The sequence below is a fragment of the Beta vulgaris genome, chromosome 2 (assembly GCF_026745355.1).
Source record: "Beta vulgaris subsp. vulgaris cultivar EL10 chromosome 2, EL10.2, whole genome shotgun sequence".
Classification (NCBI taxonomy): Eukaryota; Viridiplantae; Streptophyta; class Magnoliopsida; order Caryophyllales; family Amaranthaceae; genus Beta; species Beta vulgaris.
In genome coordinates this window covers 38503091-38516557 of record NC_079203.1, presented here as the reverse complement: position 1 = coordinate 38516557, position 13467 = coordinate 38503091, and the positions used below count along the sequence as shown (strand labels likewise).

At 35.1% G+C, this 13467-nt stretch overlaps 1 protein-coding gene across 2 annotated transcripts; it reads right to left on the bottom strand.

Annotated features, from left to right (window-relative positions):
• Window positions 1-363: 363 nt before the first annotated feature.
• Window positions 364-2007, bottom strand: LOC104886725 (protein RADIALIS-like 4). Of its 2 annotated transcripts, none has more exons than XR_007271291.2 (2): window positions 1330-2007; window positions 364-627 (listed from the first exon to the last, which is right to left on the bottom strand). XR_007271291.2 is itself a non-coding variant. In XM_048639028.2 (2 exons), the coding sequence occupies exon 1, from the start codon at window positions 1662-1664 to the stop codon at window positions 1428-1430; it is 237 nt and encodes a 78-aa protein (XP_048494985.1). In that variant the 5' UTR covers window positions 1665-2005; the 3' UTR covers window positions 364-627; window positions 1399-1427. The 2 variants fall into 2 exon arrangements, 1 of the variants encoding a protein (XP_048494985.1); XM_048639028.2 differs by having other exon boundaries at window positions 1399-2005.
• Between the last annotated feature and the right edge of the window lie 11460 nt (window positions 2008-13467).

Below are 13467 nucleotides of genomic sequence, written 5' to 3'. Positions count from 1 at the left end.
AAAAAGTTTGACTTACAAATCTGATTGGTACCTGTACAAGGTGCCAATTCAATAAGGTCATTAATCTTACCAACTTAAATAGTGTGAGTTCCACTTCCACCTTCACCTAGTCCAAAGTCCAAACCTAGGTTTAAAGTTGAAACTTGCCAAGCGAGCCATGAAAACAAAGTGCAACTGAGTTTGAAATTCCCGCCCATTTTCAAATCAAACTCACCCAAATTTCCCGTCAATTCTCAAGCAAATGTCAATCACAAGGTGAGATTTTCGCAAACCCTAGCTTCAAACTATATATCAGGATTCGATTTATATTTTATCATTCCTGCTTTTGATGATTTTAATACTTTTTGCAAATTTCACCAGATATTTCAAATAAAGACATTCTATTATTATGTAATTACAATTTTGCAGTAAAATAACTTACAATAATTAGCCCCATTTATACATGCTTGCGCATTTAGAGCATCAAACATTGCATAATTGGTACATAGCTATATGTTACACAAGAAATATAATAGTACGGAAGTCGCCTATGTAGAGAAAATGAGAAACTCTAATTTGGTAGCACCATTATGATAGATGTTTTATTCATCTGGTACATGTTTTCGATCGGGTTCGTCATCCTGGTCCCTGCACATTTGTTACTTGACATGATTAGCAACACGTTGAGCACTTTATAATGCAAAAAAGAAAAGGGTATGATTTGCTTCTATGAAAAATGTTGTGGTATTGTTATCCTTTTATGTTTGGTTAGTTTAGTATAAAACGGGCATAAATGTTCGCAATGAAGGCGTATGGATATTCTTCAAACAATAATTCTTGTCATTGCAATATAGTAGTAGTAATTGATGTGGTTTGCTAGTTTTATACTCCTTGATAGCCTGTTTGGTGGCCGGTTATAGTTGATAGTTATGGTAATAAGTTCGTATACAAATTTATGAAGAAGGTCTCATGCCATTATATATAGTAATGAAAATTCATCTTCAAACGTGTGTTTTTCTTCTTTAAGTTCTATTACCACTCAATATGACCTCTTAGTAATAAATTTTTTTGATGAAAAAGAGGTATTGACATTGATGTACAACTTTCATGACTACGTTACCTATAAATCGATTATCAATACGATTACTAATTATCGCCCACCAAACAGGTTGTAAGGGTTGATAAGTTTTGTTTTGATTTCTTATTGTGGGTATGAGTGTGCATGGGTGATAGTTTTAGCCATCGAATGAATAATTAGTACGCAGAAATAGCTATGTAAGTTCTGTATACAGTCTTGTGTTGACACTCAAAGCAACAAAGAAGCAATAGCTTCCTATACCCAAAGCTTACATTGTCTAGAATCATAGAAGGCATTTAAGGTAGATACCATGGACAACTTCCAAGGTCGGATTGCTATACCTTTGTTTATACTCTCTCAATTTTGTTGCTCAATTCGCCCAATTATAAGGGAAGGGAACTCGGCCTAACTCAATATTGTTAACATCATCTAGGAGATCTTGATAATGTCTCTTAACCTCTTCAACAGATTTTCCACGAACCTCTTTGGCAATATTGTGCCAACGATCAGGTGTGTCCTTTTCGTACTTGTTAAGAGCACTTTCAAAGGCCTTGTCTTGTTCTTGTGTCCAAGATGATCTTGAGCCATTAGCAGAGTTATGTTCCATGACTTTGTCTTAGAATTTTATCACAAAGAAGGCAACAGAGGAGGATAGTTTGCAATATGCCTGAGATTCTTAGTGAATGAAGGATTAAAGGAGAATAGACGAAAATTAGAAGCAATGTGGATTGATTGGAAGGGAAAAGAAATTTTTGGGAAGAAAGGCAGTAGTTGAGAGAGGATATGTTATGAACTGAGAGTTGGGAATGCCTGCTATTTATAAGATGGTGGGCTGAACCCAGCCACACAAAGTTTTCACATGAGGCAAAAAAGTTGTGGAATTTCCAGTGATTTTGGTTCCTTTGAGCCACAAAAAATATGCAGGAGAGAAAAGGTACATCAGCATAGAGGGTGGAACAAATATCTCTGATTATTACTTTCATTTTTAACTACATGAAGCATCACGGTCTTATAGGTGACAATGTGCAGGATTATCACCTTAAGATTCTACTCAAGACATCATGGCCTTACAAAATTTTAATAAGATTCTAAAGCAGTAACATATCAAGCATACAACCATATTTCACTTGTTTTCTACTTTTAGGTTATTTCGCTGCATGTTTTTTCTTTCGTATTTAATAAAAACCACTAAATTCTATGAATATTGACTTAAAGTCTAATGATCTAGCTAGTAGCTACCTAGCTACACAAGAGATATCACTAAATAAGGAGAATATCGTCTTCATAAATCATACCCATGTTGTCACAAATGTAACCAGAAGAGTGTGCATGTTTTGGTATGAAGCTACTTACCACATAACCCATGGCCGAAAATTTATACAGGGTACCTAAAGGGATAAAACTCGCATATATCAATCTGTTTGCTTTCCCTGACTGCACCAAGTGAACAATCCAAAGATACACATTCATTCCATTAACTTAGTTAAGCTTTCATAAGTGAGCTGTGAGCCACAATCCAATTATGCATTTATTAGCAAAGTTTTTGTATATAAATCTTCTTATGCTTCATCTCACTAGTAAAATTTTGCTGTATTACTGTGTCCTCAACATCCTAAGTTCTCTATCTGTACTTTGATATCTTGTGAAACCTCAAAAATGAAGTCAACAATACTATCTTCTCCTTTATTGATCGAGATTCGATCCTCTGTGAGCAAAAAGAGCACTAGTTGGCTCCCTACCAAATTTCTAAGTCTATTTAGTTGAATTTAGATTTCATGGGAATAGTCCATGCCGTATTACTCATCTTTGCTGGGATCTTTTTAGTTGTTCCAAGGTTAAGAAAAGGGCAACGGACATGTGTCATGGCTGCTTGACTGTAGTGCTTTAGTGTGATTAATTTTATAGTACTTTTTATGATGGTAACAAATATTGTGCAAAAGAATATTTGGTAGCAGCTATAATACATGTAAGCATGTTTGTTATGATGTCTTCTTTTTAACTAAATTAATCAGTTATTGTATCTCTCAAAGTCCTGTGATATGTTAACTTCAAAGTCTAAGCTAATCCAAATTGACTCATAGCAGGATTTGAGGGGACATATTCAGTGGCTCTTGGAGCTCTTTTCAGTTACTGGTATCGTCAATGGCACATATCTATTGCATTTTGACGTTTAGGACCTTCTCCTATTATACAGGCAAGCATTCTTCCTGTTTAAAGAACACTCTTCTCATATTTGAACTGATTTCTAGCTTTTTTTAAAACTCAATTACTTTCTACATGCATCAGCTTTTGTGATAGCGATGAACGTCAATATTGGATTACGAGCTATAACTTTACTAGTTTTGGTCTACTGCTTTCCTGTTGACAGTTGAAAGACTAGAGTAAATCAAGAACTAGATAATTTGTAATACTATCTGCTACAAGTGTCTTTTTCTATGATTAATTTTCTCTGTTGTCGGCTGTTACCCAGAAAACAGTATCTAAAATCAGAACTACTTGTTTTGGACAGTTAATTGATAATAAGATTCTTGTTTAGCCATTTCGGCTGTTTTTCTGTATGAGGAAATATTAGTAGAATATTAACGCAAAGATAAGTACGATTCTGAACCTAAAAACATAGTTTCCCATTTAGGTAGTGATGCTCAACTCTACCAGGAGTGCCATCCTATGTGACTAATACTGGGCAAGTCTGTACTACTTGTTATTATCATTTATCACCCGTGTCCTGTTTTACCTGAAAGCATTATTGATGTTTCTTTTAGGAGATCTGTGAATATTGCTACAGATTTAATGTTTTATTCTGTGGGTGATATAACCCCTATATTCCATGTCTGGGTATGTTTCATTCTCTAAGAGCTTGTGCTACTGCTGCTCTAGGCCCAGATGCATACTATGGTACTAGAATGTAGTTTAAATGTATACAAGGAACAAAGGTAATGGAAAATGATGAATACTTATCCTAAGGTTAAGTATTTGATGAGCGATATTATGGCCTCAGTGTTTGTTCATCTCATCTTCCAATACGCCAAACACAGGAAAAGCATCTTTCTGGAGAACCTTATATCTCCACAAAAAGTGATAGTGGAAATATGTTCATACATATGAAGATTGGCTATGAATATGAAAAGAGTCTGATTCGCTTTGCAAGTTGCTTAAATAAGGCCAACCTATTAGGAATAATTTTACAAGTGGACATGATATGGATATTGGAAATTACAAGTTGGAAGTTGTGACTTGTAAATGGATTATTCCTTTGGTCTTGTAAATGCAGCATCTTCCTTTCAGTAGAAGTTTCGGACAAACAAGAGCTTGCATTGTTTTCCCTGAAGCTCTTGAATCTAATTACTGAATTGCCAAATTAGAACATTTTGTCAACAAAATTTTTCCAACTGTTGTTGCATGAGTTCTTGAGAAGCTTAGTCTCCATCATTTGGTTTTACTAAAGAAATTACTGGTGCAGAGTTATAATACCTGCTCATGTGTTCAAGTATACTTCCCAGGAATCTCAATCATAAAATGGCAATTGTTGTCTCAAGATACTCCTTTTATCACTTAAAGCTGGAATGGATCTTTGTCAACTAGTCGATCTCATATGTAAAGTGGCATAGTTGATTTTTCTCCACCAACTTTTCCATTCTCCTGGAAGTGGTCCATACTTTGGGCTAGAGGTAGTAAGCCTTACAACTATGCTTCAAAGCATTCAACCTAATTACAAACTCATTATTCTTTTGAGGCAATGGAAGCGGGAACCTTAACTTTTTAGCAACGGGAAAAATGGAATCCTTTGGTGGACATGAAAAGTACTGAATTATGTAATTTACGAAAAACTACATTGGTACGAACGTATTAATTAACACCTTAGGGTGCATTCTCTTCACGGAATTTTACTGAACAAGATCTATTTGAACTTATATGAACTTATTTTGTAGTTACTTATTGGAACTCGTCTAAACTAAATTTAATATAATACCATATTGGAACTCTTGGACTTGATCAGTGATTTCTTAAGAGGGTCACCGTTTATGGATAGCTAGTAATTAGTATACAATATTATGTTTAATGTGAAAAGTTTGATGTTCTGTTAAACAGTATCAATCATTGCAATGACATTCAATATACTGCATGATTGGTCACGTTATATTGAGGAAAAGCAATATTTGTTGACAATGCTCTGAACAGGTATAAGCTGCATGATTGGTCACATAATACAGCATAATCTCCAATTAGAGACGATGAAGGCTTGATCCTGCATCTCGTGGATACAACACATCCTTGAACCACATTTTGAATTACAAGATGCCAGTACCTTGAGTATGTTGTTAACAGAGCGAGTGAAGGTAACACATTTTGTGATATGGGATGAGGTCAATTGCGTGCAACCTCTGAACTTGTCTAAATGCCTGCAATCTTGTTTAAAATTTGAGCTCATTGTTCGTTAACTAATTAATTTGAGTGGTTCAGGCTTTTGGAACACTATACTTCTCTCAGTACTTATGATTCTTGCTACGGAGGTACGTACTTGTGACTCATATTTCGTAAATGGCATAATTATAATGATCTCCTGTCCTGTTCAATATTCATTCTCCTTGATAGCTTGAGACAAAGGCTTCTACCTTTTTTATTCCTGCTTTTACATTTTCTTCTCTGCCTTTTTCCCAATTGCAAGACAATATTCTCCTAGTGGCATAATACTATTTGATTGCTTCTTGGATCATTCTATATGGCTTTACACTTAAGCTTGTCTGCTGTAACTATGTCCACGACGATATTAAGGTTTTCTTTGGATTTAAATTTATGCGTTTGGCTACTAAATATCTGTGAGAATCTGTTACTGTTGTCCTTGATGATTCTTCGTCAATTTTTTTGATTGGTTTGACACTATGGAAGGAAGAATAGGCAATTGTCATGACTTCATATACTGAAGATCAGACGTCATTTGATAATATGCAATATGCATTCATCCATGAAAAGACTGTTGAATACCTTCTTTGTTACTGCATGTCTGCATGCCGTCTCAATATCTGACTAATTTATGTATAGACTATAGAGGCAGGCAGATTAGATGCTAACGGAACCAGTTTTGCTGCCTGTTTGTCTCAATTACATCTTATAGAAGATTTGATATGTTGATAAAATCTCGACAGAATTCCGAAGAATAGAGTTCAGAAGAATTCAAACAAGTTGGAGAGGAAACTTAATTGGAATTTTACTATTAACAGTGATATAACTAGTTTTTAAGAGGCGAAAATAGGCTCTATTACATGATGAAAGATTTATAGCTATCAAAAGATTGAGTTTGGACAATATCACAAATACAATAGTAGTAGTAATAGAAATCTGTTATAAGAGCAACAACGTCAATATTGCTTTTTTACTCTTCTATTCCCTTAGTAGTTTGTAATGTAGTAATTGATATTGATTTACATTAACCTCAATTGGTTCATCCATTGATTTAGTGGTTAAAACAACTATAATAAGTTTCTAGGTTTAAGGATTGGTTATTCAATATTTTTTCGAATGGTAAGTAATAATGCATAGAGATTGTCAAATTATGATACAAATATACAATGCCATATCAATAACATGTCATTGCCAAAGTGGAAACTGCACTTGATAAAGTTATAAAGTTTTATGAAAGAATATGCCTTTAAAATATCTTTAGGTTTGAGGATTGGTTATTCAATTTTTTTTTCAAATGGTAAGTTATTATGTATAGATATTATCAAATCATGATACGATATCGTATCAATAACATGTTATTGTCAAAGTGGAAACTGCACGTGATAGAGTCACATAGTTATGTGAAAGGCAACCTTTTAAATATTTGTGGAAAAACTTGTCTAAATTTATGCAATTTCTCGTAAAATTTTAAAAAAATTAACGAGATTTAGAAAACTCTTCCAAATTTTAGAAAAGTTATAGTGGAATTCAGCCCATTACCATATGAACATAATTCACTTGTAGTATTATTTTGAATGTTGTGAGTGCTCAATAATGAGCAAATTTACTAATATTATTGTGAACCAACAATTGTTTAGATTCCTTTTTAATGATCCAACAATGAAGAATTACATACCTTATTCTAGAGAATGAATGCCAAAGTTTCTTTATTATACTACTATCTTTTGGGAGGGCCTGGTTGGAGATAGAGAAGAAAAGAATATATTGTTCGTTTGACATCAAGTTGACAAGATTCTTGGATCTTCTCTCGTAGTAAGGCGTTCCAAGTTTTGAGTATTTAATAATCTTTGCTGTAGCCTGGTAGTACAGTAATTGTTTCATAATTTTCCTCCAAGTTCTATTTAGAAGGTCTGCCGACTTCATGTCAAGTATGAACTTGAATTTGCATGAAAAATATAATTAAGAGAGTATTTCAAAAAGTTATTAAATATTGAAGTGTGTTGTGAAAACAGTGGAATGACCAATTCCACTGTTGAGCACAATGAATTCCACTGCCATGCATTCAATGCATGGTAGGTTTTTCTCGCCGTATTTGTTGATTTATGCAAATACACAGTAAGTTTTGTGCCTATAAATACTACCATTTGTGAATACACCGAACATCAATGCAATATACAATACTCTCTGATATATTTGCATAACTTCTCTCTCTATTTCTCACAACACGTTATCAGCACGAGTGTTCTACCGGAAATTTTTTTTAAGGTATCTTTAAAATTTTTACATCCATTTTGTTTTTAAGTTTAAATTTTTTTCCAAGCCCAACCTTTTTACTACCCGAATATGGACCAACAAAGTAACGGGATTAACATTGTTTTACACAATGTCTCTGTCTCGGGTATTTATTTTTGGATAGAGCGAAACAATGTGCCATTCACTACCAACCCAGCGAGGGGAACTGTAATACAGCCCCGACCCAGTAACCGTAACAACGGTACAAATACTCATACCAGAGAAAACCCACAAACCCCTGTTCCCAACACCAATAATAACCCTCCTATACAACCAGCTGAAAATCAACCTCCGCCAGTAATAAAAGAGATAGAGATGAACAGGAAGAAACTAGTAGTAAACGTCACCATACTACTAACGCAGAAAACAAATAATTTTAACGCCACCTTCATGGAGGGCAAGGACATTTTATTTACGTTATTTTATTTTATCTGCTCTTAAACCGCCTATATGGACAGGTTAATTTTTTTATTGCCCCTATATGGACGGCCTAGTGAAATGATAGCATTATTATGTCTTATATGTGCAATAATGTCGTATGTATGCAGGGAACAAGCATTCAGAACATTATTATATATTATTGTCTCTAATCTTCTACTTTTTTTGCATTTATAGTTACATATATTATATTACCAATTTACTAGCATGCTCTAATATATATTTGTCAATATTAGAATTTTATTGCGTTGTATATTTTTTAACTGTATATGAACTGCACAGTTAGGGATAACCCTCTATAAAAGCGGATTACCATCCCCATTTTCACCACATATCCCTTATCTTCTTCCGATTTTTCTTTCTCTAAACCCACAAATTTTTTTTCCTTCTTCCTCAACCTTCCGGCCACCATGTTTAACGCCGACGACAACCGTCCTCCACCCTCATCTTCCTCTTTTGAAGAGGATTTTAGGAAAATAAAACTCTACTTATTTCTTATAGCCGGTTTCTTTTTCCTCCTCATGGCATTAATGATATATCTCCTAATACATAAATAGGAGACAAAAAAAAAAAATTTCCCCCGGAAGAATGGCGAAAAATGCACATGAATATCAATTTTTTTGTTTTTAGTGCATTTTAGGAAGTTTTTTTTTTATTCACTTGTTGTATTTTGTTTCTATTTTTGGTATTTTCTTGTTTTTTTTGCTTAGCTTCATTATTGTTGTCGCTATTTTAGTTTTTTTTGTTTGTATTATTTATCTATAATAATAATGATATAAATCAGGGGGAGATAATATATATATGTGATTTATCATCATTACTAATTTCAAATATTTACCTATTTGTAGTCAAAAGAATGGGAGATCTAGTGAAAAGACAATTTAACATACTAGATCTATCTGGGCAAAAGTTTTTAGAATGGACGGTGGACGCCCAAATGAATTTAAAGGCCCAAGGACTGGAACATACAATTAAAGATGTGACAACCCAACAAGGGGATGCAACTACAACAGCCGCATCAGTTAAAATTGCGACTGTACAAGAAAAGGCAAAAGCCTTAGTCCTCCTAAGACATCATTTACATGAAAGTTTAAAAAGTGAATATCTACTTGTGGATGATCCAAAAGAACTATGGGATAGCCTAAATGAAAGATATGGGCATCACAAAAATGTGCTTCTCCCAAAGGCACATTATGACTGGACCAATCTGAGGTTCCAGGATTTTAAAACGGTCAGTGATTACAATTCAACATTGTTTAGAATTGTATCATTGTTAAGATATTGTGATCATCCCATCACGAAGAGCAAATGATAAACAAAACGCTCTCCACTTTCCACGCCTCTAATATCATATTGGCAGAACAATACAGGTTCAGAGCTTTCAAAAAGTACTCTGAGCTAATCTCAGTACTACTTGTGGCTGAACAAAATAATGATCTTTTGCTGAAAAATCATAATCTTAGACCTACGGGGTCTTCAGCCACTCATGAGATAAATGCAATAGAAAGCTCTAATCCACCAGAAGCAAATGCTATACATAGTGGTGGACGCGGTAATTACAACGGTCGTGGGAGAGGACGTGGTAATTACCGTGGCCGAGGGCGTGGACGTGGAAGAGGCCGATTTTCCCCAAGAAATAATAATTTTAAACATTCTGATAAAAATTGGGGACAATCATCTGGAAATCAAGGCAGACGTCCTATAAAGGAAATGATACTTGCCATAGATGTGGCATGACCGGGCACTGGGGCCGCACATGTCGTACTGCCAAACATTTGGTAGATCTATATCAAGCTTCAATAAAAAACAAAGGAAAAAATGCTGAAGCAAACTTTGTTAATGAAGCCACTACATCCATGCCCAGCCTTGATGTTTCAGATTTTTTTATGGATGATGCTGAAGTTGAAAATAAGTTTGTTTAGATCACAATCGATTAATGTGCTTAGTTTATTTCAACTGCTTCAATATCCACTTTCATGTATTTGTTCCTTTATTATTAATAAAAATACGTATTTTTCTTATACTAATCATCGTATTTATTATTTATGAAGATATGAATTCATCAGAAGTTGGAACTAAAGAACAATGTCTCCTGGACAGTGGGACAACACACACCATATTGAAAAATAAAGAGTATTTTTCAAAACTTACAATATTCCAAGCAAATGTTAGTACAATTTCTGGGACAGCCAAGCTAATTGAAGGCTCTGGAAAAGCTTGCATTATATTTCCAAATGGGACAAAATTGATAATTAATGACGCATTATATTCGAGTAAATCTCGAAGGAACCTCATAAGTTTCAAAGATGTACGTCAGAATGGTTACCATTTGGAAACAATGACGGTGAACAAAGAGGAATTCATATGCCTAACGGCAGAGAAAAACGGCAAGAAATACATCTATGAAAAATTGCCAGCAATTTCCTCGGGACTATATCGCATAGATATACGTCCGATTGAAATTAATATGATATCTAACCAGAAGTTAGATAATAGAAATCATTTACTCTATGGCATGACCGATTAGGCCATCCTGGCACAGGAATGATGCATAGAATCATTGAAAACTCAAATGGACACTCTATAAAGAATGTCAAAATTCCTCGGTCAAATGAATTAACATGCTCTGCATGCTCACTTGGCAAATTGATAATCAGGCCATCTATAAATAAGATTGCCACTGAATCTCCAATGTTTTTAGAAAGAATTCAAGGAGATATTTGTGGGCCTATTCATCCTGCATGTGGACCATTTCGTTATTTCATGGTATTAATTGATGCCTCTACTCGATGGTCACATGTGAGCCTTCTGTCAAGCAGAAATGTTGCATTTGCAAAACTTTTGGCTCAAATAATTCGATTAAGAACTCAATTCCCAGATCATACAATAAAGAAAATAAGATTAGACAATGCTGGGGAATTTACATCCCAAACATTTAATGACTATTGCATGTCTATTGGGATTATTGTTGAGCACCCTGTACCTCATGTACATACACAAAATGGTCTTGCTGAATCATTAATCAAAAGACTACAATTAATTGCAAGACCATTAATAATGAGGTCAAAATTGCCATCTACTACTTGGGGTCATGCTATATTACATGCGGCAACATTGATAAGATTAAGGCCGACAGCCTATCACAAATTCTCACCATTACAATTAGTATCTGGTCGAGAACCGAATATCTCACATTTGAGAATTTTTGGGTGCGCTGTACATGTACCTATTGCTCCGCCCCAACGTACTAAAATGGGTCCACAAAGAAGGATGGGAATATATGTTGGATTTGAATCTCCATCAATTATCAAATATTTAGAGCCAACAACTGGTGATCTATTTACGGCTCGATTTGCCGACTGTCATTTTAATGAGTCGGTATTCCCATCCTTAGGGGGAGAGAAAGTGGACCCACAAAATATAAAATCGGAAATTACATGGAACGCATCGCAAATGTCGTTTCTGGACCCGAGAACAAATTCATGTGAACAAGAAGTCAAGAAAATTGTTCATCTGCAAAGTATTGCAAACCAATTGCCAGATGCATTCACAGATTCTAAGAAAGTGACAAAGTCACATGTACCTGCTGCGAATGCTCCGGAACGGATTGAAATTCCTAATGACAATAAGGCAATTGAAAATGAGTCAATAGCACGTCGAAAACGTGGCAGACCACCCGGTTCTAAAGATTTAAAACCGAGAAAAATGAAAAGGCAAGGGGAGACAACGAACGAAATTAATATAAATCTCCCAACAGAGCATGATGAAAACAAAAATGAAGAGAAACGTGTTCCAGAAGAAAAGGAACATGAAAGTAGACAACAATGAAACTTCAATTAATTATGTTTCTACAAAGAGACAATGGAATCGAAAAGATGTTGTCTTGAATGAAATTTTTGCTTACTCGATAGCGGTTGAAATGACATACGATGAAAATGATGTAGAGCCAAATACAGTTGATGAATGTCGCCGTAGAAAAGATTGGCCAAAATGGAAAGAGGCAATTCAAGCAGAATTGAGATCACTTGAAAAACGTGAAGTATTCGGTCAAATAACCCAAATACCAAAAGGTGTAAAACCAGTTGGGTACAAATGGGTATTCGTGAGAAAACGAAATGAGAAAAATGAGGTTACTAGATATAAGGCAAGATTAGTAGCCCAAGGCTTCTCGCAAATGCCAGGGATTGATTATGATGAGACATATTCTCCAGTAGTCGATGCAACTACACTAAGATTTCTGGTAAGTTTATCAGTTTCGAAAGGATTGCAAATGAGATTGATGGATGTAGTGACCGCATATTTGTATGGCTCACTTGACACAGATATTTATATGAAAGTTCCTGAAGGACTAAAACTACCAGAAAATTGCATGCCCAAAGAGATGTTCTCAATAAAATTGAGAAAATCACTCTATGGGTTAAAACAATCTGGAAGAATGTGGTATAATCGTCTTAGTGAATACCTATTGAAAGAAGGATTCAAAAATAATCAAATCAGTCCCTGTGTTTTCATTAAGCGATCTAAATCAGGATTCGCGATCATTGCTGTATATGTCGATGATTTGAACATTATCGGAACTCCTAGAGAACTTGAAGCACTGCAAAATACTTGATGAAAGAATTTGAGATGAAAGATCTCGGGAAGACAAAATTTTGCCTTGGCCTGCAAATGGAACATCTAAGAAATGGGATTTTTGTCCATCAATCAAACTATACAGAAAAAATCCTGAAACGTTTTTTCATGGACAAAGCCCACCCAATAAGTTCTCCAATGGTAGTGCGTTCCCTGAATGAGAAAGATGATCCATTCAGACCACGAGAAGAGAACGAGGAGATTCTTGGTCCTGAAGTACCATATCTAAGTGCAATTGGGCTTTAATGTACTTGGCTAACAATACTCGACCTGACATAGCTTTTTCAGTAAACTTGTTAGCTAGATACAGCAATGCACCAACCAAGAGACATTGGAATGGAGTCAGACACTTATTACGTTATCTTCGAGGAACACAAGATCTCGGATTATTCTATCAGTCAAGACCCAATGCGTCACTCATTGGATATGCAGATGCTGGCTACCTCTCAGACCCACAAAAGGCTAAGTCTCAATCCGGATATGTATTCACTTATGGAGGTACTGCAATATCTTGGAAATCACAAGCAGACTTTGACGGCCACATCATCAAATCATGCAGAATTAATTGCTCTTTATGAAGCTGGAAGGGAATGTGTATGGCTAAGGTCAATGATCAAGAATATCCAAGAAGAATGCGGGATGGAAAC

Bases quoted from the DNA above. Each gene is read 5' to 3' on its own strand.
- LOC104886725 (XM_048639028.2), bottom strand. From the start codon at position 1,664: ATGGAACATAACTCTGCTAATGGCTCAAGATCATCTTGGACACAAGAA.